This window comes from Xiphias gladius, chromosome 1, assembly GCF_016859285.1.
Source record: "Xiphias gladius isolate SHS-SW01 ecotype Sanya breed wild chromosome 1, ASM1685928v1, whole genome shotgun sequence".
In the NCBI taxonomy this organism is placed as follows: domain Eukaryota; kingdom Metazoa; phylum Chordata; class Actinopteri; order Istiophoriformes; family Xiphiidae; genus Xiphias; species Xiphias gladius.
The window spans coordinates 14,928,879-14,956,018 of record NC_053400.1 but is presented as its reverse complement, the minus strand read 5'-3'; the positions used below and the strand labels follow the sequence as shown (position 1 = coordinate 14,956,018).

Sequence of the window (27,140 nt, the reverse complement as noted above, 5' to 3'; positions counted from 1 at the left end):
CCCATATTACAGTTTACCACCATATTTTTAAGTGTTTTAATTCATGGTGACGTTTAAAAAAAATCTGAAGAATGTGAAAAGTTGCCTATTTTTTTTACACCGTTTGGTTAGTCTTTACACGCTCACTACATCGCCCATGGTGCATTGCAGCTGTTTTACGTTACATCTTGCGACTTCTTCAAGCATTTTCCGACGTGACGTACCACGCTTCACTTCTAGTTTACAACCCAGTTCTTAATTCCACGGAAAGTGGAACGAAATGTTTAACAAAAAACCCCGGAGAAACTTTCGGCAGAGGAAAGAGAGCTCCAGTGACGAGGAGAACCAGCACAAGAACAGCGGAGATGGAGGGGAGACAGAGAAAGCTCCGCCAGTGGTAAATAAACAGTCCAAAGTGGCCCAGGGCCGCGGCATCTCTTGCAGCTCGAAGCATGAAACGACGCCTCCAAAGGCGGACGGCGGCGACGGGGACACGCTGGAACTGACAGCAGCAAAAGAGGAGAAGATCAGAGACAAAGATGGAGGGAAAAAGAAAACAAATTCCGTCCTCAGTTTCTCTCATGACAAAGAAGGTAACTACTAACTAAGTGTAAGTGTAGCGTTTTGAAGTCAGTATTGTGAAAGATGGACCTCAGTCAGACGTTAACTCAAAGACAGCTGGTAACGGACGTAAAAGCAACGTCCGAGGCAAAGAAAATATGCAGGTAATTCGCCTTAAATTTTCAACAGAAGTGAGGATTTGTGGTGTGTTAGTGAGGCTAAAAATAATACAGAAATATTGACAGAATACACTGTATTTGATCAGAATTGTTGTTATTGGATTTTATCGCGAGTTACATTGTCTCTGTCACCTTTGCGTTTGCGCACAGATTTAGCAAAGTGTCAACTGACTCCAGATCTCCAGGGGCTCCAAAAGCCCCAGGTGTTCACTGCATGTCATATTTCAGTAATTTAATTAATTTGATTAATTGCAAATTTGTCAGGGAATATGCACGTCTAAAGTTCACTATCAAGTTAAACGGGTCCTGCATTAGCCCAAGGTAGTGGCTCTGTCTTATAGAGGAGCCCTTTGTCAAAATAGATAAAGCTGAATCAACTAAAAAGAAAATGACACACAGACAACCTATGGCTAGGGAGTATTGTTCCAGCATAGAACTAGCTGGTTTCTAAGATTCTGGTAATGAAGTTAGTATACGAATACTACTGTGTGCATTGTATATAATGAGAATGCGGTGGAAACAGGGTGTAACACTGTACAGAGGGTGGTAGTTGAGGGTCAATGGGGGCTCAACAGCAAGATTTTACTCATGGCTTTCTGGTTTTCTTCTTACTGTCTTAGCTGAAGAACCAACATTTAAACTGAAGAAGTCCTCTGATAAAGCTGTGCTGTTCCAAGTCAGGAGGAAGGAAGCTTCACCTGCCAAGACCATCCACAGCACAGGTGGGTGCATGAATGGATCGTATTAAAAACGCTCATGACCCTTACACACTAGCATGATAGATGTAGCATTATGTACAGATACAGTATGCGTGCATTTAATACATGTTTGCATGTGTAGAGTGTTAAAAAAAAAAAAAAAAGTTTCACTGAGCAGGCAGAATATCTGCATCCACACGAATGCATCCAGATCCACAGTTAGTCCTGATTAGGGATGTGACAGTGCCTGATGGATATATTGCCTAAATAGATAGAGTATCAGGTACAGACAACTAAAACAAAGGGAGTCTAATGCAACAGCTCTGCAATGAATCCTACCCTCGTCAGGAGTAGAATGTTCATGTTTGTATGGATAGTGATATATTCTTTGATATATCTGATATATACCAGAACATCTCTCAATGTATCTAATAAACTGGAAAGTGTTTATTCTGATAAAAAATACAATTGATTGTACTATAATTTGACATAACTTTATTTATGGATTCATGGAAACAGTTCGGGGAAGCATTAGCACATTACCAGATTTGGTCTGGTACAGAGGAATTTTGGTTTCAAACAGGTGCTGCTGATACATAACTCTGATAATCTGTTGAAAATGTTGAATTTTCAGCTAACAAACTTAACATGTCGTAGTCATTAATGTAATAAAAACAAATTAAAGATTTTCATCTTATTTCAGTAATTATCTAGATAATAATGCGATAATTGTGGCCAACATCATCATACTTTAAAATGTCTTCCTCTCCTCTCTCCCCCCCAGAGGGTGTAGGTGTCCCACCATCTGGTTCTCCCAGGCAAGATTATGAAAGTCAGGCTTCACCACATGGTCTGCACCATAATGATGACAATGATGACAATGATGACGATGATGATGATGACGATGATGATGATGATGACTATGGCGACAATGATGACAGTGTCAGTAACAGTGATGAGGGTGGTGCCAGGTCTCCCTCAGCTAGCTCTTCCTCAGACTGTAGCCGCTCTACTGCCAAGCGAGGTGTGTGTTTTTGTGTTACTATAGTGTGCTTATGTCAGAGAGAAAAACTCTCAGAGACAAAGAGTGTGCATTTGGGTGTTTTAAATCCATAGATGGTTGTTACAAGTTTATTACAGTGTGTTATAAACACATCGGATATCACAGTTGTGCACAAAGAGTACATTGCCTGTGTATTTGTCTGCATGCATGTTTCTGCATTTTTATGTCTGTCGATTTGTCTTTACAGTAGTTATTCCTAACGCTGAAGAGATCCGGGCAGCCAGGAGCCAGCGTCGTGCCAATCGAGCCCAGAAAGAGTTCATTCCTCTGGGCATAGATGGCCAGAGCTCCGCTAGTAACACCCCGGATCACTACAGCAGGGACGATGAAGAAGACAGAGTTGATGATGATGATGATGACGAGCCAGATGATCATGAGAGAAGAATCGAGTTTGCCCCACGATTGAAGAGCATCAGAGAGAGGATTGCTGAGAAGCTAGGTATGAGACAGAGGGAGAAAGGGGAGAGGGGATAAAAGTAGGCCTTTAACGTAATATATGTTTTGATTCATAAATAGATCAGCTGCCAATTTGTAACAGTTTAAAAAAGCAGCAGTATTGGTCCAATATTATTGTATTGGGGATATCTAGCATAACATGGGATTGGCATTTTGTCATCCCTTTTTTATGAGCATGTGAATAAGTACAGCTGTCAAACTACAGTAGCAGCAGGATTAAACTAGAATGATCTCTTGTTTGAAAATTACATAACAGTAAGCCTACCTGAATAATTCTGCTTGCTTTGCACCAAATTTTGTGAATATTTGTATGTTTTTTTGTGTAATTTAGGAGGAAGTGATGGCAGTCTGTCGGGTACTGATGGGGAAGAGCAGGAACTCTGGGAGGAGACACAAATTGGGAAGGGAGTCAAGAGACTTCCAGGAGAACAGGTACGAAGGTCCATTGAACATCTTATTGTCTTGTTTTTACTGTTTAATTTTTCTGTGTCACATTCTTTCTGTGTTGCTCTCTTGTCCCATCTAGAGTAGAACTGTGCGTGTGGCAGAATTGTCTCCCTTTTCTGAAGACTCAAGCCTTCTACCAGTGTAGAAACTCCCCTCTGTACTGCAGCTTTGACATCCTTTATCCTCTAAATTTCTTCTCCTCAGAGCCCATCTGGCAGTGAATCCAGCAGCTACAGCAGCAGACAAGACAGACAAAGACAAAAGAAGAAATCAGCAGGGGTCAGAATCCCAAAAACCCTTCCTCTCATCAGTGTTTCAATGGTCAAGAGGAGAATCACTGGGAAGTAGGTTTATTCTAGTTATATCTGCCTTAATATCACATCATAATGATTTGAAATGTTAGTAATATAATGGTTTTGGATCAGATTTGTATTTCCTAACAATTTTCCCGAGGTCAAAATTAAACTGTCATGCTCATTTTTCCCAATAAATTTTCCTTTCTGCTGTTTTTATTACCCCACAATGCCACGCAGTGTTGTAATCAAGCATACAAAAAACGTTTTCCTCACTTCACACTTATACCTCTGTCTTATTTATTTTTTTCCTCCTCTCTAGACTGGAGTCCCTGAAGGAGGTGCACAGAGCACGACAGGCGGACCTGAGGAGGATGGAGGGGGATGTTGAGAACGCTAAAACCTCAGTGGAGACTCTGGAGGAAAGTTCCTCAGAGAGCCAGCTGATGTTTTACCGGACCATGACCCTCTATGTCCACAACCTGGTGGAGTGTCTGCGGGAGAAGGTCAGAAATTAATAAGTGTATCCAAATTATCTTTACTGTTAACTATCTCATAAAAGCAAAGATGTCAATGAAATTATTAGAGTTAATAGAATAAGAAACTTACATTTTTCTCTTCCAAGATGATGACAGTTTATCAAACAGCTGTGTGTGTGAGATATGGTGGCAGGGACAAACTATAGGTTTTACTGATTGCCAGGCTGATAACTAACCTTAAAGTTTTGGTAGCCAATGTTGATGAAATGGTTACTATATTTTGATTATTAATAACTGGTGTGATCATGGTCCCAACTATCTATACTGCATATTTCAGTTATCATAAAGTGATTTTTCATAACACACGTTTATTTTTGTTTGAACTGTCGCTGTGTAAAACTCAGACAGCCCGGCACACCTTTTTACTCATTTGGCAAAATAAATACTATCACTGTGTCACCAGAAAGTTCTAAACCGAAGGCAAGTGATGACCAGTGGTTGTAAACGAGGCCAACCAGGGCAACCATGGCGGTTAACAGCGGTCCAAGTCGGCTGTCGAGCCTTGGAGGGTGCTAAACTGAAAGAGAATAATATCTGTTCATTAGATTTTACATTATTCATCTATCAAGAGATTTTGTCTAATACCAGCAGCCTGTAGGGAACATTAATGGTCCCCCTTAGGAGATAAATGGTGACTATTTTCTGACTGAGAATAATTTGTTGACTGTAGGTTGTTGAGATCAACTCTTTGGAACTGGAGCTTCACACTCTGCTGTCTGACCAGATGGAGGCACTGTTGGCTCAGAGAAGACAGAAGGTGAAGGAGCAGGCTGACCGCCTGCAGCAGCTCAGCTGTGAGTTTGTGCATTTGTGTGTCCCTGTGTCTGTATGTGCATTTGTGATAAAAGTGTAAACATTCCTTTTGTGGTTTATATGTAGTTGCAGCATAAGCCACGGCTGTGTGTTTATTGATATTCTAAAACCTAGTCAGTAAGAGATTACGTTGGTTAATTGAAAGCCACTGACAAAGCTGAAGTCTCGTGTGGCTTTTTAAATCTACATTTGAGAGTGTGGGTCAATTCTTTAAGTGATTACATTGTGTCAGTGCAACAACAGCAAGACACAAAAGAAGTAAGTGAAACTGGTTTACTCCTCTCTTTACATTGTTTCCCAGGAGGAACTTTTTAGGCTACAGAAACTCTCTGGAATTTCACTTCAGGTTCATAGTGAACACCCTGGAAATATTTAAGAAGCCCTCGCAGTGGAAGATGAAATGTCTCCAAGAAGGAATATTTAAATTAAGTGGACTTTTCATCTCACTTCTTTTTAGATAGCACAGATGAGCAGAGTGGAAGCTCACCCAATGGAACAGAAACCCAAGGGTGAGCGTAATAAAATATCTTTCAAGATAAAATGTCCTTCTTTGGTTTATTACTTTTTTCATATTTTATATTAAATATATTCTGTACATAAACAACATTTCTGAAATAGTAAATTAGGAATGGTTACAAAATGGATTCAATAAAGTCCAGTAAAAAAATATTACAAATTGGGGTATGTACAAGTTCTGTGAAATAGGTACTCCACTCTACTCCTCACAGATATTTGTATGATATTTGTCTTGTGTGTTCCAGTGTGGCAGGCACTGCTGCTAAAGCTAAGGAAGACTTTAATATTCCTGAAGACACCACACTTTCAGCAGAAGAGGAAGAGCAGCTGCAAAAGAAGATGGGTAAGGAGGAATTGGTTGTTGAGCTCTCATCTGTTTAACTGAAAGCTTAAATGTTTTATCTGAACAGTAAAGTAAGATTCTGCCAGGCTGCAATATAAGTCTTTACTCTACTTACTGCAAGTTTTTCTTTTGTCTTTTGGTCTTCCGGTCTCTTTTTCTTTCACTTTTTATGTTAAAAATTTCAGCAAAACCCAAGTAGTAGAAAACAGAAAAAAAAATCTTACCATACTATGTCCATTAAGTGATCCATTTGTTGCTTTCCTCTCACTTTCTTTTCCTCCCTCTCTGCTCCCTCTCCAGCTGATATCCTGTTGAGATCCCGGGCAGTGTTTTCTGACGTCCAGGATGACTTCTGCGAGGTTAAAAAGATTCTGTCTCGCTTTGAAGAATGGAGAAGATCTTACTCAGACTCTTACCACAGTGCCTACATCTCTCTGTGTCTGCCCAAGTTGTTGAACCCCATCATTAGACATCAGCTACTGGCGTGGAACCCACTAAAAGTAATTACACATTGGGCCACACAAACACAGAGGCTTAAGTTTACATACACACAAGTGACCTCACACAACATATGACATTATGTATCTAATGTAATGTGTGTGTGTGTGTGTGTGCGTGTCTCAGGATGCCAGTGGGGACTTTGAAAACCTCCCATGGTTCACAGCAGTGGAGACCTTTTGCCATGGACATGGCCATGAAGAGCTTGAGAATATAGACAGACAGACACTGTCTAATGTCATAGAAAAGACTGTTTTGCCCAAAATAACTGGTAACATGCACACACACGCACACTTAGGCATGTTCTCTGACTTTTCCCATTCTTATTCACGCACATGTACCTATCCACCCCCTATTAAATACATCAAACTCTGCCTGTCGTTTTTGCTCTGCTCTGTTGCCTAGGATTTGTGGAGCTGGTGTGGGATCCCATGTCATGCCAACAGTCGGTCTGTCTATCTGATATTTGTCACAGACTGAAGGAGGACTATTCCATCTTTGGGGGCGAGCAGAGTAAACCAGTCAAGGTGAAGCCAGCACTTTCACATCAGGCTTATATGCATTTGTCAACACTAAAATCATCCTTTACTGCTATTTTAGCAAATTTTTGATGTTTAAAAGTTTCACTCAAGCAATAAGCTCAGAGCTCTACATTGATGTTTAAAATGTCTAATATCTAACAAGAAGTGATATAAAAAAACAATGTTAACCTAAAATACATAAATATGCAATAATTTGCATGTCAGCTACACAGTATGTGAGCATGTCTGTGTTAACGGTGTTTGTTTTTGTCCTGTGCAGGCATTTATAGAGGCTGTGGTCAGGAGACTGAGGAGCTGTGTAGATGAAGATGTCTTCATCCCTCTGTTCCCCAAAAAGTCAGTTTCTTTTTTTGCCTTATACAGTTTGAGCATTAAGTGATCATTTGAATGACGAACAATGAGAGAGCAGGTTTGACTCCACCTCAGTGTCCCTCTTGTTAAGGACAGTTTAACACGTAGTGATTTCACGCTCTTATACACCTTCCTCCTTGTTTACGACAAAGACGTTTCTGCTTATCCTTGTCCAGCATACAGTATAGACTGTAATACGTCATATGTCTCTACTCAATCACATCAAAATAGTGTCAAATTATCTTATGATGTTTTATGGTCTCTTCATCTATTATTTATGCTGTGTGTTTTTCTATCCAGGTTCCTAGAAGACAGGTTGTCTCCCCAGAGTCGCTTCAAGGAACAACAGTTCTGGATGGGCATAAAAGTACTGCTCTCTAACAAACATGTTTTTAATTCACTTGTGTATCTTATATTGTCTAAGTCTCTCCAAGTGGGGACCTAATTTCTGCCAAGCTGTTAACCAGAGTTGTTTTGTGTTTATATTAGCTACTAGGTAACATGGGGAAATGGGATCTGCTGCTTCCTGAGACTGTATTGAAGGAACTGATGTTGGACAAATTGCTGAACCGATACCTGATGATCAGTCTGTGCAGTCAGCCTCAATCCAACAATACTGTCCTTACATGCAAAAAGGTATTTTGATTTACCATTTTTAATGTGGAATTTGTCTCCATGCACCAGTCTCTGTTTGGTCTTGACAATGATCTGATTGTTGGTGGTCTCTCCCTCACTGTCTGGTCTTTTTTCTCCCTTAACCTCACACCACCCTCTCTCTCTCTTTCCAGATAGCAGATAGTCTTCCGCTCTCTTGGTTCAAAGGAGAGAGCATTGGTTTGCCTCAGCTCCAGAACTTTGAAAACCACCTTGTTCAGAAAGTTCATACCATCTGCAAGCAACAGTCTCCTAAAGATACAAACACTAGGTGATTTAAAAACAGCATTTTTCCATACGAAAGAAAAAGCTTTTGGAATTGCTTTAAGGTCAACTTAGTCCATGAAATGAAAAAAAAAACTTATACATTTTAATTCATATAAATATTATATAATTAAGTTTCCTTTTTCTTTAATATTCTGTTTATTGGAGTTTTTAGTACATTATGCAGTACAGAATGCTTTAATAAAATGACATAAAGGAAAACTTAAACAAAAAAAGAATGCCATAGGGTGTCTTTACTGTATTAACAAATACAACTTATTTATATTACCTCTTAGTGCAAATTAATTTTTTTTCTAGCTGGAGGTACTGCATCATATCACATCATCTAAGACCTAGTGGGTCGGTGGGTTCTCATTAGTCACAAGTTGGGCTTACTGAAGGGAACATTTTGGAGAGTTTGTTTTCACAGATAAAGCTTGTGTTGTTTTTGTTTGTTTTTTTAAATCAGCTGGGTAACTATACAAGAATTCCCTTTATTTTTTTATTGCCTTTTAAATCCCAAATCTTACTTACTGATTCTGATACTTGATGATGCACCAGCAGCTGGACAAAAAAAAAAAAGCTCCCTATTCCCCCTTCATGTGACATTGCAGTTTCACAACTTCGGCAAACCATGACAGATTTTTTTAGTTTATTTAGTGGTTATCTTTATAAATTAACGCACTTTTCTTCATACATTTAGAACACCAATATGACTGTAATTTTCTAATCCAGATTTGTTTCCCTGTCCACTGCAGGTCTGCTGTGGCTGAAGTGCTGCAGGTTCTGAGCAGAATCAGGTGCAATGACTCTATCATGGCCATAGCAGAGAAGTACCACTATGAGGATGTCATCTACTCTCACCAGCTGCTGAACCAAGAGACAGTATGAACAACAAATATTGTGGAATGTGTTTGGAGCATAAAGTGTATGGCAACGAATGTTATAAATTACTTGTTAGCCAAGGAAAAAACCAGGGAAAATATGTATATAATTTAATTCCCCTTCCTACAATTTTTAGTCATGAACATTTTTCTGTCTGTTTTGTACGGGAGATAACTGTACTTTTATGAATAAATATTTGAATTTTGTTAATATATCTAGAGTTTTATTTAGAATTCCCTCTCATGTTTACAGTTCTTTACTTGATTTGCTAATACCGTGCTGATACAATTGACTTGGTAATAATTATGATCTCACTTTGAAGTTAGACAAAAACCAACGTATAGTGGAGCCACTTCTCTAAGATGTTACACTCAATTACTGTATATAAAGGTGGATGGTTTTAGCAGCTGTCACCATGGAAACCAATATGACAGGTCAGCTCCAGTTCAGTCTGAGCCACCCTAAATATGCCAAGTCGACTAGTTCAATATAATAATGACAGGATGTCATAATTACAATTATCTGGATACATGGAGGATTAGATAAGATTTGTGAAATATAACAACAAATCCCATTAAAACATCCTAAAGTCTTTCACTGTAGTATGAAATCCATAATCCCGACAGTAGACAAAAATTCAGCTTTGACTAACTATTTCAAGTTATTACTCTGTTACATACAGATTTTATAGATTAAAGAGCCTAACAGTCCAACCAAGTCCCTAATTCATCAACTCAGCTTGGCTCAACATGAATCATCATCTGGATTAATGAGTTTGACATGTCATCACTGTACGACCAAACAATGACAAATGACAGTCATTTTACTACTCATTAAGGCGGCAAATGATGCATGAGGACACCTGTGCTGACACAACATTTCCATTTACATGGACTGAGGCTTGTGCTCAGCTGCATTTTGCCCCAATTAGTTATTTCCACTAACCACCAATACAAAATCAGAGTTGAAGTCTAACAGAGGTTTTCGTGGGCCTGTGCCACCTGGTACTTCAGGGGCTTGAACCTGGAAATGGAAGCATGGCAGAATGTTAAGTAAATGATCTTATTATTGTCACAGGTCTGACTTCATTACAGTAGAAAATCAGTTTAAACATTTACCTGATAAAGATCAAAGGGTGGACCACTGCAATATAACGCCCCACACAGATACAGCTCTGGAACATGGGCTGGCCAACCCACTGTCCCAGAGTCCACAGTACCATCAACAGGCTAGCAAGGCCATATCGGCCATGTTCAAACCTGTGAATACAGTACAGTTGTTCTGGCAGCCCCAAACAAAAAAGTCTCTCTCAAACAGCCTCAAGGGAGAGCAGTTGAAAAGAGAATCAATCAGTCAAGTGGACATTTTCTCAGTGGGCCATCAGGTTGGTATATCCACAATGGTCACGGATTCTGGAAAAAGCTTGAAAAACTTTACCTTGAGAATCTTGCAGTGAAAATGCTTGAAGTCTCCCCTGACAACGTGTGTTTTGAAAATCCTTTGTGGCAGAGCTTTCTGTGCTTCTTGCCTGTCCTTCAACCAGTTGTGACATACACTGTCTTTAGAGAAAAACAAAGGCTTTGCATGCAAAGTGGAAAGTTGTGTAGAAATGGAAATTTTCTTTTCTTTAAATCTTTTAATTATTTTATTCTATTCTACAGCCATTCCTGACTCATTTGTCATTTCTAACTTTATAAATAATCTCTATAATTTTTACTATTATATATATATATATATATATATATATATATATATATATATATATATATATATATATATATATATATATATATATATATATATATATATATATATATAAATTATTTAAAAAAAACCCCAAAACAAACCATAATTAAAAACCACTGATCTTAAAAACCTCCACTAAAAAATGCATAATGTGCGTTACTGATATTTTCCCATAAACATGTGAGAAAGAATCAAGACTTATTTCTGTTAGCAGAGTTGGCTTTATTTCTGAGGCTCATATGAAGCAAAGCACACCAAAACAAAACTCCAAAACATAGCCTTGCAAGTGCACATAATGCTCAACCTCCCAAAACGTCGACTGAGATCAATCTCATCACTTTGTTGGTGAAATTATTCCAGTCCATATGAGTGAAAAAAATGTCTTCAGATTTAAAAAACAAACAAACTTTTAACACACTTCTTAACTAAAAAGCAGAGAGGATCTTTTCAGTTTCAGTTTCATGGCGTAATTTGTGCCGTTTTGCACAAAAACAGCTGGATGCATTTTCTGACAAGGCTCAAAAGCAAGCTTTGGATAGGTGACCTGTTGCAACATTCAGCTACAAAAAAAACAAACACTCAAGTAGGGTGATTTAATGATAGTCCAACTATTATCTGTCAAAAACCAAGCAATCAGGATTTTTAACTTACAGACCAGGCCAGGAAAGGCAAGCATGTTCGTGCACACACAGCAGATTTCTAATGCTCTAACGACAGCTTCACTCTGAACCAGAACAACAAATGTACGACTACCATGTTAGTGCTACTTTGTGAGTAATGTCCTTGCAAACATAAAGTTACTGTATGTTACAAGGATGACACTTATAAAGATTATAGAAGTTTGCTTTTCTTGCACAGTTAAAGTTGACAGTTGTTTTTTGTTAGAACAGTCCACACATTTTTTTTTAAACACAGATCACTACATCTGATTTCAACCTACTTTACCAACCCTCTACCCTGGCACAGTAAATATGACCTGGGATCATTACGGATAATATTATGAAGCGATCAGCCTGTGGCTGTTTAACAACATGGGCCATTAAAGGGAACATGAAATTTTAAAATCGTCTTCAACTGTCTACACCTGTTTAAGTAAAACCCAGGCAGACTTCAACATGAACGCGTAGAAACTAAGGAGAGTCTAGAAATTTTTGTTCAAAGACAGGGAGTAAACAAAATGCTGACCAAAATTCTTCTTTCATTAGCAATAATCATGTCATTGGAGTGTCATGTTAAACCTATTTATACAACTGTTCTTTTACTCTCCTTGGCCAGGAAACACTGCCACAGTTGTGCTATTTGTTTTACAGGCAGGGGGTTTATTGTGCATTCAAGCCAAAAGGAGACTCTGACCAAACGAAAAGGATAAATGCCAAAAGTACCATAAAAAAAAGTTGGTAGAACTTAATCTGAAAGTTTACTGCTTCTCTAGTCAAAGCTCTCATGATTTAATAGCTCTCTTTTAAAGTAGGACACTTCCCAGTTATTATTCATATTAGTAAGTGCTCAGAAAAACCTTGAGTACGACATCAGGGAGGGGACAAACTTTAGATGACAGAGAACTGGATGCCGTGTTTGTTGAGGCGGTCGACCAGTGTGGTTTTTGCAAAAGCAGCCCCTGGAGTGTACACTCCTCCCCTAGAAATGAAGGATAAAAATAAGGACTGAATTTAAAACTAAATTAATTTCATACCCAAGTCTCAGAAACTTTATCAAGTGGCATTCGTGGAATTCATGGATTTTAAACCACTGTATTGTAAAAATATGAAATAAATATATATACAAAAACAGATTATAAATCACAGATTATAAATCACCCAATTCCTAAATTCATGGTGTGTGCTGTATTTGTATTTGAGTGTACAGTCATTTCCAGGACAGGCAGTAGATTTGAGGGGTAATAACTCACTTCTTGGGCAAGGCTGTGGATTCGTTGAGGATTGTTAGGGCAACCTGTACCATGGCAATGGGCGTGGCCACATATCCACACTCTGAATAATAAACAGAGAAGTACCATTAGACACATCAAGGAGGGTGTTAACCCAGCCAGACAGGGTAACTGGCCGCATTAACCAAACTGGACAGGAGAGAAACAAGTTAGCATTTAACACAACTAACATGGTTAAAGTTATTCTTATCTACAGTGTTTTGTTCCTGTATTTATGAAGGGTTTAATAAAAATATTTTCTATGATTCTGCTGGATGCTGCTAAAAAAAAAAAAAAAACAACAAAAAAATCAATCAGCTACCACCCTAAAGCCACATTAATTGGCAAATAATAACATGCCAAACTGTTTAATGAGGGAAACCCAAGTATCATTGTTTTCACATTTGTTACATCAAGGACAAAATCTCGACTTATACTAGGATTTGTAATTTCCAGTTACCTGGTCCCTGAACCAGTGTGCGGATTTTGCCGTTAGGTTTTCCCTTCGAGGGGTCCTCTCCCTCTGTGTATCCCTCTCCATAGAAGGCAAACTGGAAGGATGAAGCTTCCATCTAATACACACATGGATACACACATAACACATATCAGAAAACAGAGCATCTTCTTATTAGCATCCTTAACTATTTGAACTAATTTTTTGTTGGAAATGCATGAACAGAACCGGTGCTGTCAACACTTCACCTGCTTTCTAGTTGGTCCGGCCTTAGAGAACAGTCCAAAGGAGAAGAGCTCTGGGTTCTGAGACGGTGGGTACAAACAACAGGCAGACATAAGCACTAAAAGTATTTCCAAAGCATGTGTACTGTGATTTTTTAATAGTTAGTATATTCAGTTATAGTCAGTTGTGAAATGTAAATTGTATTGTCATTGTATTGTTTTTATGCATGCCATGCTTGTTTACCTTGATGAGCAGGTTGCGTCCAAAACTGAACTTGACTAAGAACCAGAACATCATGCCAGCAAAAATCAGCTTGATAATGTTGCCAATGCCTCCTATTCCTGCATACGCTCCATACTGAACCTAGGGTTGACAATCACAGATTATATAATGCTCCAGAAACAGCAGAGGCAGTAATATACATGCTGCATTCATGTAGGTGCCATCTTAATCTGAAAAGAAGACTGTTGAGGTAGTGTTCCTGCTAACCCTGATGATAGTTTGCAAGAAATTTTCATAGTTTGTTACTAATCCAATTTTTGATGAACACAGCCAAGTTCAAAACCAGCTTTTTCTAAAAACCTACAACCATTATTAAAACACATCTGTCATACTTAAACTGAAATTAGAAACACTAGGTTCTCTGTGATGCTTCTCTATAAGAAACCCCTACTAAGAATTAAATTTACATGTGAATCATTAGAGGAAAATAACAAAGTGTGAATAAAGAGAGAGGATGTAAAGAAAGAAAGAAAAAAAAAAAAAAAGTGACCGGTGTGGCCTTTTGTTCCTCCGCCAGGAAGCGCTGAGTTCTCCTCACTACAGATGGATCAGAGCCCATGAAGGGAACTGTATACTGCTGGATCTCATTACTGAAGAACAGTGTTCCCCTGCAAATGCACGCACGCACGCACACACGCACACACGCACACACACGCACACAAAAACATATTGAGAATGCAAAAAAAAAAGTCCAAATGTGGACTTCTCCAGTAACAACGTATTGTCTCCAAAAGGTGTTCTGAAATGTGTAATTAGCTTGCACATTTCAAAATCCATTAGCTTACAATATAGTATTTATTATGAATTTGGCAAAGTTGCTTTGTGAAGTGCCTTTGAGTAAAGTAAAGGACCTGATTTCATTTGAAAGAACCAAAAAGGCATTACTAATCTACCTACCTGCGTCTAAGCTTAGAGCCAAAGGTAGGGAGAGGTTTGTGATTAAACTTCCTCCTAACACTCTGGAGCTTCTGGCTGTCAGCAAAACCGTAGATGGCAGACTGCCACGTGCCATCATGGATACATCCGCCCTGATAGAGGAGAAAGGAAAAACGACACACATTTGAGATAAGGAGAAAAATATGTGATGTTACATAATATAAGAAATGAGTGTAAAGAAGTGGGGAAGAGGAGGGGGGAAATGAAGCCAGTCAACAAGCTGCTCCACTGCATGGACTTATGGGAAATGTAGTTACATACATCAGGTCCTGAGCTGACAGTCAAGAAGCTCTCCACTGCAGTCAGTGTACCTGTGGATGAACACACACACACACACACACACACACACACACACACACACACACACACACACACACACACACACACACACACACACACACACACACACACACACACACACACACACACACACACAATTTTGGCAGAGCCTAATATGACAATGAATAATTTAATTACAGCAACAGAAAGAGAGTGAATGGACCACTGCATAACAGTGGGAGGAGGGGTCCATTTTAAATGCTATTGTCTGTATGTGCATGTATACTGAATTTGTACGTGTGCATGTCAACATCTGCTTACCCTTGAACTGGTCCCTGGTGTAGAGGACTCCCATGTCTGCAGGTATAGAGTCGAATCCACAGCTCCCAATGATGTACACACCTTTGTCAGCTGCCTGGCTGCTGTAGTTCAACTGCATGCCCTCCAGAAACTGTATAAAGCCAGACAGAAACACAAACACACAAACATACAAACGCACAAACACACACACAAATTTTTTTTTAGTGTGCCTGTAAAATAATGAATGATTATTTTATACTGTATTGAATTCTTTGTGGTACTTTATGCTCAATTAGTGTGAAAACACGGTGAAGATCACCTTCTAAAAACACCAGATAAACAAAGTAGATTAGAATCATACCATAAGAGCTAGCATTTTTTCAAAATTACATCTAGCAAAAAGGTCAACATTGCTTTCTTAGAATAGTTCTGTCCTGATGTAATAAAAGTGGTGGGATATATTGTATAGTTTCAGAGAGCCGTTAGGAACAAAGACACAGCCTCAAAACACACATAAAGCCTCAAGTGAGGCTGTCAGAGTGCTGACCTTGTTTCAGTGAGACATGCTGCATTACACAAACGGGCATCTGACAGCGAGGGAAAACCACTGTCGTGCAGCCAAGAGAGGGATAATTTTGTCTAACAGGCTACAGCATGAAAGTCAGCACGTCTCCCATTTAATCCAAACACAAACAACAGCCAAGCCTCCAAACACAAACAACAGCCAAGCCCAATGTTTGGACATCTGGGGACGTTCCCCTGAGCCTAACCCTGAACTCTGAGGCGACTAACCCTGAGATCGCAAACTCAGAGTTTTTGCTTCCAGAACAGCTGATCAGAGTTAGCTCAGTCAACTCTGAGTATGTTCACTTTGAGTTAAGCGAATGCGTGGTGAGTGAAATAAGCCATTGTCAATGGGGCAACGATACTATGATTCATGGCCACAGGCAAATAAAGGTTAGAGCCTCCATTTTAATCCAGGGGAGCTAGAAATATTAATGAGTGCCATTAATGCACATTTATCTTAAAACACAGCAGCAGCAGTGAAAAAGCCTGAGTTGGAGAAAAGATTCAATAAGTTCACACTATTACATTTTATTCAGTGTATTCCACTACACCAAATTATTTTGCAGACTTGAATTTCCTTCATTGATAATAAAGTGCTGGAATCCTACTGTTTGTTAGATTAAATTTTTAAATATATTTATTCAGCTGTAATTTGATATGGACAAAGTGCTGCTTGTAGCAGAAGCTGAAATCAAACAGATAAGACAAGTTTATTTACAGACCTATGATCTAATAGAATCTAATCGTCTGACCCAGTGACAGCCTCATAATTTTGGTGATTTGCGGTTGAAAAACTGTTTATATACTGTTTATATATTTACTTTAAAAAATACTGGACAAGAGCATATTCTATATATTATATATTAGAGTATATTTTAACATGTAGTAAATTTAAACATATTAACTGATATGCTGTTAAAAAAAAGTTAAGACTATATGTAACTTATATTCAAAAACTCACTTTTAAACTATAGTTTTTTATGTACAGTACAGTTTCAAAACTGTAAAGCCTTTCCGGTGCACTACGATCATCCTAACTCCAGAAATATTCACACAATCTCCGATATGATATGATAACTATGACAGGAATGCTCCATCACTGCGACCAATCACTTATGTTTCTAAAGCTTAACAGAGATTTTTTTTTGATTTTATTTTACAGTGATAAAAGTCTGGTAAATGTTTTTCTCTGCCGGGGAATTGACTGACAACCTGACATGTGGCTTAATGTCCAAAGAGTCAGTGTTATAAAGACCGACAGCGAATAGATTTTATTCGGAGCTCGGGTTGAATCCATGATATGTTTGAATGTAAGTTACAGAGATCCCTGTCACTGTCCTTACATTGAGGACTGAGTGATCATAAAAAACGTTGTCAGTAAAGACAGGTCCTGGGTTACAAACTATTAGCCTATACAACAGAGATTTTGATCTTCTCCCGATGTAAACTTCTGCGAATGTGCTCCTATATGTGCTTTAATATTGACTGTATGAATGAGGAAATGACACATTGTGTCACACAGCTTCTTCGGGCTTGACAGGAGGAGGTAGCGAGCAATTTAGGTTCACAGAGTAAGTTACCACAGTAACTGGGTCTGAGTTGAAGTGATCTCAGTTTCTTTGACAGAAGACTTTCCCTCAGCTAAGGGTTAACAAACTCAGAGTTTTCACTAACCCTGCCTTCTGGAATACACCCCTGCAGGATAATGTCCATGCAATTTCCGGAGGCAGCATGAAAGAAATATTATGCAAAAGGAATACTGTAGGGAAGTCAGTAATTTTAGCACAATTCATCTCTGTTGTTTAAGCTTAAAAAACACGTTTGAGCTCAGCACCTCAGTCAGTCATTCACGTTGGGCACATAAGTGATGGAAGGAGAGGACTGCAATATTAGAGTGTTCCTTTAGTTAAAATGCACGATGAAATTAAAAGCAACAGCCATGTTAAGTGGGGGATTTAGGTAAAACCAAATAGAAGGCAAGGCAAAAACAAATACACACACACATTTCAATACAAAAATACAGTGCTGTACACACCTGAGGCTCTCCACAGATGTCAATATGGTGGGCTCCATTCTCCACACAGGCTTTGACCACTGGCTCGCCATAGAATCTGTACTATAGACAGACACACAAACACTAATTAATTCATAAACTGTTACACTTTTTGAAATTTTCCCTTTCTTTTTGAATTTGGTCGATGGCCAGTTCCCCATTGACTATAGTCCAGTTATTATTATGATTATTATGATTATTATTAATAATAAAAATGAAAAAAAACTAAACAAACTAATCTTCATTTGGTTAATTTTCTAAACAAGACTGACTCAAGTTATACTACATTAGACCAACTTGCAGTGCAAGGTACATTTTTTCTGATTAACACTCTTGTTTCTGTTCTTTATAATACTATGTAAGATGTTTGGTAATAATGCTACGACTGTGGTCTTTCTCACTCTGGTAATACCAGATTTATTCTCTTTATGTTCATACAGGAAAAGATGAGTGTATTTGCATTATCAAAATAAAAACATGAAACTGAAACAAGAACCTTAATGATGCACAGGACCTGAAGCAATGGTGCTGGAAACCTATTCTCCATTCTGACTATGAGACAATGTGACTTATTGTGTGCTGTAAGTCAGTAGCATTCATTTTGTAAATGAAGGCGGCTGTGTGTGTGTGAGAGAGAAAGCAAAAGAGAGAGAGAGGAGAGAATGGAAGGACAGAGGACAAGAGAGAGAGAGAAAGATGGTGACAAGTTGAGCTACACTATTGCCAAAGGGAGATGCCAACATGACAATGTTGTGAGAAAATGCGAGGAAAAAACAGTTTCTGTCATTACAAGGATCAAGTTCTATGTGGGAAAAAAAAACAAGCACAAACATTTCTGTGGCATTGCCTACTTACAGGCCCCACACAATTGAGAACAATCACGGCCTGTTTGCACATGGCTGCCAGGGAGTCTGGCTCTTCTACATCTGCCACGATAATGTCCACCTCTGTTCTCAGCTCGGGTTTACCTGCACGCATGCGCACATACGGGCACACACAAAGACACACACAGACACACCCTTTGTAAAGATAGGTGCTATAGTATATAATATGTATATACTATATATCAGATATCAATATTTATAGTTTGCACAATTAAAAATACTCATGATGCTATATTAAGATGCACTGGCTGCATTTACTTTCACTGTTAGACAGTTAACTCAGTGGGATTACCTCTATTATGCCACTATTATTAAACTATTACTACCCAACCAAAGATGCATAGCAGTTAACTCTCTAAATTCCCTCAGCTGTTTAGCCTTTATAAGAAATGTCCCCTGAAAGTCTGATAATGTATTTGAATAATACACAGGCCTCAAAAGTGGATATAAAACAATTGTCAGACAAACTGTAAGTGGCCTAAAAAGGAAAGAACTTGCAAAACAATAGAAGCTGTTTTTAAATATGCTACTTTAACTGTCTGGGACCTGTGGGAGAAAAGACCAATTTCAGTTTAAAGAGACAATTTGTAGTCTTCAGTCCTCAGTGAATGACTTGTTGGTTGTCTGTGCTATCATGGACAGGGATTGTACAGTGAGCGGGTATGTTCCATCAGCTGTTGTACACTCCCTGAAGAGAAAGCCGAAGAGGAGGGGACAACAGAATAACTATCTAATCCTCTGGAAACTCACATTACTATCATGGCAGCAGAATAGCTCCCTGGTCTTGATCAAGTGATGAACTTCCTTTTCCATGTTTAGAGTGTTGCATGGATACAAATCATCAACCTGGAAAATTACTGGCATAGTAAACTTTATTACGTAAAACATAAATCCCTGTGGTTATATGGTTTTTAACAGTTAATACAGTAAAGGATCAACTGATTATTTATCATTACTTTATGTCATCATCGGTTGCAGCCCTAAATAATACTAGTAATAATATCTTAAATTAAACAATTTACTTGCTGTTGCACCCTCGTCTATTCTTTGGAGTTCAGTCAGAGTTTAGGGTCAAAGTCATGTCAGACTAATTATTATCAGACTCGAATAGATTAGTCGTCTTGAGTTAAATAATTTCCCTTTGCCGTAAAAAACAAAGAAACACATTTTTCTTAGAAAATCTATTCACCACCTCGACATCCTTGCACTTTACGTTACCTAAGCTGAACAACTGAATTAAAAGCTGTCCCTGCTGCAATTACGCAAATCTACTGGGACTGTTCAGGTACATACTGAGGACTCCGGCGGCCTGCTCCACAACTTTTTCCAGCTTCTGCTTGCTCCTGCCCGCCACGGCCCACTTCAGGTTCCCCTTCGGACCCTCGGACACAGTCCGGGCCACCTCCTCCACCACAAACTGCCCCGTGAAGCCAGAGGCTCCAAAGATAACCAGGTGGTACGGCCTGTTGGAGGATGTCTCAACACACGCCATGGTGACAGCAGACAGGCTGGAGGAGCTCACCTCTCTGTGGGACTCGCTTTGATGGACTGACTGGGGAGGACCTAACTGCGTGCGGTTTTAACGGCGCTCCTTTATCTACTTCCCTAGCAACATTATGCTAATATGCGGTACAGCTGTAGTATTTAGTTACCAAAACAATTACACGTAAAGAAAGTGCGTTGTGTTAAGTGTGTATTTTCTGAGCAACTTATATATATATATATATATATATATATGATAATGCGTGTACTATTACCAAATTTAGTTTAATGTTTTTAGCTTTCGCATGTTAGCATGACAACTTCCTCTTGTTTTTGGTTGGTTCTTGCAGGTGTCGCCTGTCAATGACGAAATTGAGATGCGCCAGCAACACCACGAGACGAGTGTTGCAAAAACAGACACCGGAGGGTCAGGATGATCAGGGCTCAATGTCACGGAATTTTAGCAGCCAGCAGACCGCAGAGAGCCTACTTAAATTCACTGCTGTCGTAAGATTAGGATATATGAGATATTCTGCAAGCAGGTTTGTATGCTTTTCTCCGGGTGAAACCACATTAAATTAATTTCGTTCAGTAGCTTTGAGTGGCGCTAGCGCACAGCTAGCTATTCGGCTAACAACAGTGATGTTATGAGTTTCTTCAAACTGTGAACCAGTTTCATGTAACATCAAGCGTGGCAAGTTACTTTGTAACTCTTTGAACACAGACCAAAGTCTGTGACCTTACAGGGTGAGGGACAGTGGACACCTCTCCTGTGAGGCCGTCAGGTTTAAGCAAGAAAATGTTAAGGAGAAGAAGTTTACCTGCCCACGTGCTAACAGAGCAGATTGTACTCACGTGTCACAGAGGTTTTTGTTAACAGCATTAATCTCATCTTAATTAGATATTAACAGTCGATTATTTTTTAATTTTAGAAATCTTATTGACTCTCTAAATGGGACATTTAAAAACTTGGCTAGGTGCTAGAACAGTTTAGTATAAAGTATTTGTGGATTATCGCAAATTACCAAAGTATTTTTAAGAATGATAGTACATGTTTAAATGTAAAATAATGTCTCTTAAATGTCTGTTGCTTTTTGTCAAGGCAAGTTGTTGTTCATATTAACATCCCTTGTCCTCCCAAATTCTCTCTAGGCAGTGACGTCTTGGAGAGGTCCTTGAATCTCTCTCCATCCTTCCACCTCTGTAGTTATACATCCACTGGTCCACCATGTCTATACAGATCTGTAGAGTGGTGGAGCTGGTGATGCGCTCTGCTTGCTGCCACACCATCAGAAGTAGATCCTGTTTGCGCAAGGCAGTGTTGCCCCCCGTAGGTCCCTCTGGCCTCAGTATTCCTGGAGCTCCTGTGCTTCATAGAAGGGCCTACAGCCTGGACTCTCTCTCTTCAGGTCCTGGTCGGCCCACGCTTGGTTCAAGTTCACAGCAGCCCCGCACAGAGAGGACGTCCCCCTCTGCAGCACTTACACACAGGAACCTGTCTGCTGTGGCTGTGCAGGTAGGCACTTATCTTTATCTTTGCTTGATTTGGGATGCTAATCTTCCCCTGCATTATGATGTATGTGTAGAAGTAGTGAAATATATAACCTTGTCAAAAAAATTCCTGCCTTTAAGGAATTTTGTAATATTGGAAAGTTTTTTTGTTGTATTTATATGATGTGTTTTCGTATATGTAAGTAAGAAAGTCAAGTTTATTTACATTGCACCTTTCTAGAAAGGATAAAACAAAGCCACTGCTAATGGAGACACAGTATATTAATAATTGATATCACAGACATAAAAATGGATTAAAAAAAGAACACCACTTAAAAAGCAAATTTACAAAGATGGATGTTGAGCTGTTTTTATAAGGTGTCCACAGATCTTAATTCCGACAGGAGAGAGACAGGAGAAAATTTAGGAGTTACGACTTTTAATGGCAACAGTTTCCTGTAGTTTTGAGTCTGGAGCAAGGAACAACCAAGAAACCCTGATCAGAAGACATTAGAGACCAACTGGTGACATAAAGTAGTATGCTCCATGATCCTCCAATTTTCAAGTTATTTGTTTCAGTTGCAGTGACAAGTGGGCAAGCAAAAGAGCCAAAACATACTTTTCCCCAGCACCTTCCTGGGGGGATAACCAACATCTTACAGGCTACTTGGGAGATGTGAAACAGCCAGCATGTCTTTAGTCTCCTCTGTTATCATATTTCTTTCACTACTTCACCAACATGGTCTGATATTGTGCCTTATTCAGCTTTTTTTCCTTGATCGTTGAGCTGAACAACACATAAATCTGCTCTGACCTTGCACCAAGCCTAATTGTTTTCCCCCCATCCAGCTGTGGTTACGTTGACCCTTTTTTGCTGTACTTTTATCCATATTGTGTTTTAGAGTGCTGTATTCTGTTACTGTCTGCTGTTGAAATGCTCCAATTTTGCCTCAGGGATCTTTAAAGTTTCAATTGATAAGGTTTTATCTCAATATAGTAGTTACTGCTTTGTGCGAGGAGAAAATGCACGCATTGATAGAAATATTGACTTTGTGCAATAAACTGTAAAAAAAAGAAAAAAATGACAGTGGTTCTTTAAGTATTGTGAGCTTTTTTTCATTTGTTGATTGTTTTCACGCTATGTCTTTCTTCAGGGCCAATGTCGTCCGCTGTGCCATTATGACTTCCTGGACCTTGGGGAGGTAGAAGAGAATGTACGCCGTGCTCAGGCCTGTAAAAAAATCAGACACTTCATAGTGGACCCAGAGCTGGCTAAACTTGTAACACAGCATCTAGGACCTGAGGAGCTTAAAGCTGTCATCTTTGAATGTAACCCAGGTATGCATGTATACAGTATACAGCAAGTTTACGTCACAGCAAGACATGAAGGTAGATTTAATGTATGAACTTTTGTTCTTCTGTAAGTTAATTTTTTTAACTTTCATCTAATTTGACAAACTAAACATTTTTTGACTGGATTGCAATAGAGAAATATATGTATATCTATATGATTTATAAAATAATTTATGATTGTTTGATTGTTTGTGCACAATATATTATTATTATTATTGTTGGTGACAACAAATTTGATAGGCTGTGTTTTTGTCTGTCTTTCTTAGGTCCTGGGGTGTTGACTAGGACACTGCTAAATGCTGGAGCTCAGAGAGTTGTGGCTCTTGAAGGGGATAGGTCCTTCCTACACGATCTACAGGTAAGACAAACATTTCTAAGAACCAAACGACTTTTTGTATCCTTACATGGGATTTAACCTATCCCCTGTTCTAACCCAAATCACAGTAAATATCAGGTGTTACTTCTTCAATTCATCTTTTTTCCATGAAGTGGCAGTTAGACAAATAAATGATGTTTTCATGTTGTAGGAGTTGGAAGGTCGTCTTGATGGTCAGCTGGAGGTGGCTCACTGTGACTACTTTAAGCTAGATCCCATTGGCAGTGGAAACCTGAAACCCCCCGTCATGTTCTCTGACAAACTGTTCACTGATCTGGGAATCTCAGAAGCGAGCTGGACTGATGGTGAGAAGAAACATGAGCATAAACAGTGCAGCAAATTCACTCTCTCAGACGGACATGCAAATAAAAGGGACTTTGTTCCTTTAGTTGAGTCTCTCTGGCTGTAAACAAATCCTACCTTTGTCATATTGCTTAATGTTAGGATAATAACATTAAGCAATGCCATGAATCCTAACCTTTAACAGACCTAAAACATTTGGTTATTGCAAGTTTTTCAACAGCTCACGGGTTTCAAGCATTTAGATACGTTTTTATAATTAGTAATGGTTTGTAAAATATAAAATCACATTGCTTCAGTGTAATGGTTTGGTATGTAGCTTTTATACAATAATATACTTAATTGAATGAACATTGTGCATTGTAAAGTATACTATGCCTCCAAAGTGTGTGCTTTGGTAATGTATTCGTGTGTGTGTCTCTTTAGACATCCCAGTGAAGGTTGTGGGTATCCTGCCCCAGCGTAATGAGCGTGGCATGCTGCTGAAGATGGTTTATGCTTTGTTTGAACGGCTGTCTGTCTACAGATACGGAAGGATAGAGCTCAACCTCTTCATAAGCGAGAAGGAATACCTGGTAAAAGAATGAGAGCCTTTTAACCTCTATCTGTAAGAAATGAGTGAGGAGTATCAGTCTATGGATCAGAGCTTAACCTTGTGTGTGTGTGTGTGTGTGTGCGTGCGCGCGTGTGTGTGCGTCTGCATGAGGATGAAGTTGGTTGGTCCTCACACCTCCTGTCAGCTCAGATCTACACTTAATTACTAACCAAGCTGACAACACAATCACTAGTTGATACTGAGGGAAACTACTGTCTGGTATCTTAAATGAATCCGTAATCTGACAGATTCTTTGATCCTTGTGTAAAAATATTTAACAAATATTTCTCCATTAGAAACTGGTGTCTCGTCCAGGTAACATGATGCACTACAGAGCCTTCAGTGTCCTCTGGCAGATGGCCTGTGATATCGAACTACTGCACAAGGTACAGTATGAGGGAGGATGGCAAATAACAGTCAGATAATTATGTAAATGTATTCAAACCAGTAAGATTGGCATTTAAACTAGTTTCCAGTGAAAACAGGAGTCTTTTCTTTTTTTAAGAAATAAAAAAACTATTTTACATTGCTTAATTTCATGATAATTCATTCAAGCTAATGTGTGAGATCATACCAATAAGAATTCCATGTTTCCATACATTTTCAACATAAAGAGGAGAAATCTGATGAACTGTTCTAGTTGTCAACCTCCTCATCTCTTTTTGCAGGAGCCCTGGGAGTCATTTGTGATGTCTTCAAGACAGAGTGTAACTGGTCCTAAAGGCAGGGTAAGAAAGAGTAGACTCAGTAGTAGCTATGTAACCTTGAATGGTATAGTGCATTTAATACAACATCTCCCCCCTCCCTCCTTTACATCTTTATCCCCTCAGCTTCCCAATGACCACCTGTGCTTGGTGCGTCTGCGTCCACGGGCTGATCTGTTCTCTGCAGGCCTCACTCCCTCTAATGCTTCAACTCTGCTGATGATGGTCAAACAGTGTCTGGCAAAGAGGAAGGTCAAGCTCATCGACAGGCTCAAGTAAGCAACACACACACAGATGTTGAAGCAGGCGCACAGGCTTTCAGCCCATGCACTGCTTATGTTGCATCAAACAACTGCTCTTAGTGGAAGACTTACAGACACACCAAGTTCATCCATACTGTAGTAATGTTACGACACATATTCTGAGCTTGTTTTCTGCCTCTTAGATGATTATTATTTTTTTTTCTTCTAGTCTCTGGTCACCAGATAGCGGGAGTAAGCTGTTATCCGAAATGGGGATGCCCGAGGACATACTGACAGGACACGTATATCCAGAGGAGTATCTCCGGCTGTTTCAGTTGATGGACAAGAGCCAAGAGTTCACACAGAGCTGGCTTTATGAGGAGATTCTAGAGAACACACAGAGAGAAGGTTGGGGCTAAGATATAGACAAATGGGTCACATGTATAGATTTATGGAATTAAAACCCAAAAAGGTGTATATGAACATATATATATTTAGTATAATGATTGTGGAATGTAAAAAAAATATAATATGTGATGTAATAAAACACAGGACATGCACACATAAAGAAATGCATAAAATAGTAAGTAAAATGTTAATGAAATGAACTTGACTGTATAAATATTTTCGTTACTGAAATGATGAAAATGTTTGTGGCTAACTTACTTTAGGACGATGGAGAAACGACTTCAAGTGACCCCCTCTGTTGCGCTGAACCAGGATTCCCATGAGTTGATATTTGAGACGAAAACTGTAGCAGAAATGGTTTATTTTGGGCCCTCACAAGATCCTGTATGTAATCCACTTTTCATTGAACTGATTGTCAGTAGGAGAAAAAAATTGGTCACATGGATGCACCAGGTCATGCAAATGACATTATTTTAATTCAGAAATGGACATGTAATACACTCTGATACAACGGCTGTTTTGCTTACCCGGTATACCTTATATTGTTATAGCAGCTTCACAGAGCATAAGTCTGCATGTATCTTGTATTGCCTAATTTTCCAGGCTGACATGTTGAAGGGATTAGTAGTGCAGTAAGTGTGCAGCAAGGAGGATTGCATATGTAAAGGAAATCAAGTTTCTTACTGTATAGATTCATGTCTTGTATATTATTGTATATTCATTGTGAGTGCATAAGCTTGTGTACATTGCCTAAAATTTCATGCTTTAAGTAATGTATAAGCCGTGTGTCTAATATAATTTTTAAACAAATCATTAAATCAGAATTTTGATAATGTAGTGTGGGGGAAGAAACTGATTCGAGCCTGTTGTAGCATGTGGTTGCACCATCAGTGCTCTCATTTTGGTGAGTCTGGGGGTTTTAGCCAGACTAAATCTATTACTTTCTTTCTCTGGTTGCATAAAGTGAACACACAGTGTCAATTATTGGGTTGGTCAAATGCCTTTTAGATCTTTTCTATTTTTGGAATGATGTGGCCATTTGTTGTGAGCACTTCATTTGTCTAGTTTCATGTCATACATGTTAAGCAGTAATACATCTGCACATAAATACAGCTTTTGAAATAAATTATTTTACTGTAAAGACCGCTTGGTAGATTTGATTGACTGCGTCTTATAAGACTGGGTTTTAGATTCAAAGTTTGAGTGGAGGAGTCCACAGTGAAATGTATAAATCCCCAGAGCAGTGTAAAAAAAAAAAAAAAAAAAGCCGGTTTTACCAGCACCATAAGGTGAAAATAGTTCAATTTAGAGAAAAGACACTGGATTGAGTTTTTTGCAGTACTGTCAGACATGGCCGTTGAAGAAAAAAAAAAAAAAAATCCACGTATTAACTATGAACAGACAGAAGATGGCGACAGTGCATCTGGCGTCCGTAGGTTTTGCAGCAGCAGCAGC

The 27,140-nt window shown here is 38.9% G+C and overlaps 3 protein-coding genes across 3 annotated transcripts; 2 read left to right on the top strand and 1 right to left on the bottom strand.

Annotated features, from left to right (window-relative positions):
• Positions 1-140: 140 nt before the first annotated feature.
• On the top strand, positions 141-9,293 carry gcfc2 (GC-rich sequence DNA-binding factor 2). Its single transcript, XM_040138417.1, has 18 exons — positions 141-572; positions 1,340-1,441; positions 2,202-2,441; positions 2,668-2,919; positions 3,268-3,368; positions 3,588-3,727; positions 3,999-4,182; positions 4,886-5,009; positions 5,486-5,537; positions 5,790-5,887; positions 6,188-6,387; positions 6,512-6,656; positions 6,791-6,912; positions 7,187-7,263; positions 7,579-7,645; positions 7,768-7,914; positions 8,067-8,203; positions 8,955-9,293. Exons 1-18 carry the CDS (start codon positions 260-262, stop codon positions 9,085-9,087), a joined length of 2,634 nt encoding a protein of 877 aa, XP_039994351.1. The 5' UTR covers positions 141-259; the 3' UTR covers positions 9,088-9,293.
• Positions 9,294-11,405: 2,112 nt separating this feature from the next.
• Positions 11,406-20,333, bottom strand: LOC120788996 (saccharopine dehydrogenase-like oxidoreductase). Its single transcript, XM_040125385.1, has 12 exons — positions 20,028-20,333; positions 18,706-18,818; positions 17,833-17,913; positions 15,252-15,381; positions 14,913-14,962; positions 14,613-14,743; positions 14,206-14,323; positions 13,677-13,796; positions 13,457-13,513; positions 13,215-13,326; positions 12,737-12,818; positions 11,406-12,465 (listed from the first exon to the last, which is right to left on the bottom strand). The coding sequence occupies exons 1-12, from the start codon at positions 20,224-20,226 to the stop codon at positions 12,375-12,377; spliced, it is 1,284 nt and encodes a 427-aa protein (XP_039981319.1). The 5' UTR covers positions 20,227-20,333; the 3' UTR covers positions 11,406-12,374.
• A 236-nt stretch (positions 20,334-20,569) lies between these two features.
• Positions 20,570-26,816, top strand: tfb2m (transcription factor B2, mitochondrial). The gene is made up of 11 exons (XM_040125371.1): positions 20,570-20,758; positions 21,369-21,732; positions 22,862-23,045; positions 23,327-23,418; positions 23,588-23,741; positions 24,163-24,311; positions 24,628-24,717; positions 25,000-25,059; positions 25,162-25,310; positions 25,507-25,685; positions 25,949-26,816. The coding sequence occupies exons 2-11, from the start codon at positions 21,445-21,447 to the stop codon at positions 25,972-25,974; spliced, it is 1,371 nt and encodes a 456-aa protein (XP_039981305.1). The 5' UTR covers positions 20,570-20,758; positions 21,369-21,444; the 3' UTR covers positions 25,975-26,816.
• Positions 26,817-27,140: the final 324 nt, after the last annotated feature.

What these genes read in the sequence shown, in the direction of transcription:
- tfb2m (XM_040125371.1), top strand. Translation starts at nt 21,445, where the DNA reads ATGTCTATACAGATCTGTAGAGTGGTGGAGCTGGTGATGCGCTCTGCT. An exon ending in CATCTTTGAATGTAACCCAG is followed by an intron (nt 23,046 to 23,326) that starts GTATGCATGTAT and finishes TGTCTTTCTTAG; the next exon opens with GTCCTGGGGTGTTGACTAGG. An exon ending in TAACTGGTCCTAAAGGCAGG is followed by an intron (nt 25,060 to 25,161) that starts GTAAGAAAGAGT and finishes TTATCCCCTCAG; the next exon opens with CTTCCCAATGACCACCTGTG.
- gcfc2 (XM_040138417.1), top strand. Translation starts at nt 260, where the DNA reads ATGTTTAACAAAAAACCCCGGAGAAACTTTCGGCAGAGGAAAGAGAGC. An exon ending in CCGCCTGCAGCAGCTCAGCT is followed by an intron (nt 5,010 to 5,485) that starts GTGAGTTTGTGC and finishes ACTTCTTTTTAG; the next exon opens with ATAGCACAGATGAGCAGAGT. An exon ending in ATCCCTCTGTTCCCCAAAAA is followed by an intron (nt 7,264 to 7,578) that starts GTCAGTTTCTTT and finishes TTTTCTATCCAG; the next exon opens with GTTCCTAGAAGACAGGTTGT.
- LOC120788996 (XM_040125385.1), bottom strand. Translation starts at nt 20,226, where the DNA reads ATGGCGTGTGTTGAGACATCCTCCAACAGGCCGTACCACCTGGTTATC. An exon ending in TTCTCAATTGTGTGGGGCCT is followed by an intron (nt 17,914 to 18,705) that starts GTAAGTAGGCAA and finishes GTCTGTCTATAG; the next exon opens with TACAGATTCTATGGCGAGCC. An exon ending in CTGTCAGCTCAGGACCTGAT is followed by an intron (nt 14,744 to 14,912) that starts GTATGTAACTAC and finishes CTCCTCTATCAG; the next exon opens with GGCGGATGTATCCATGATGG.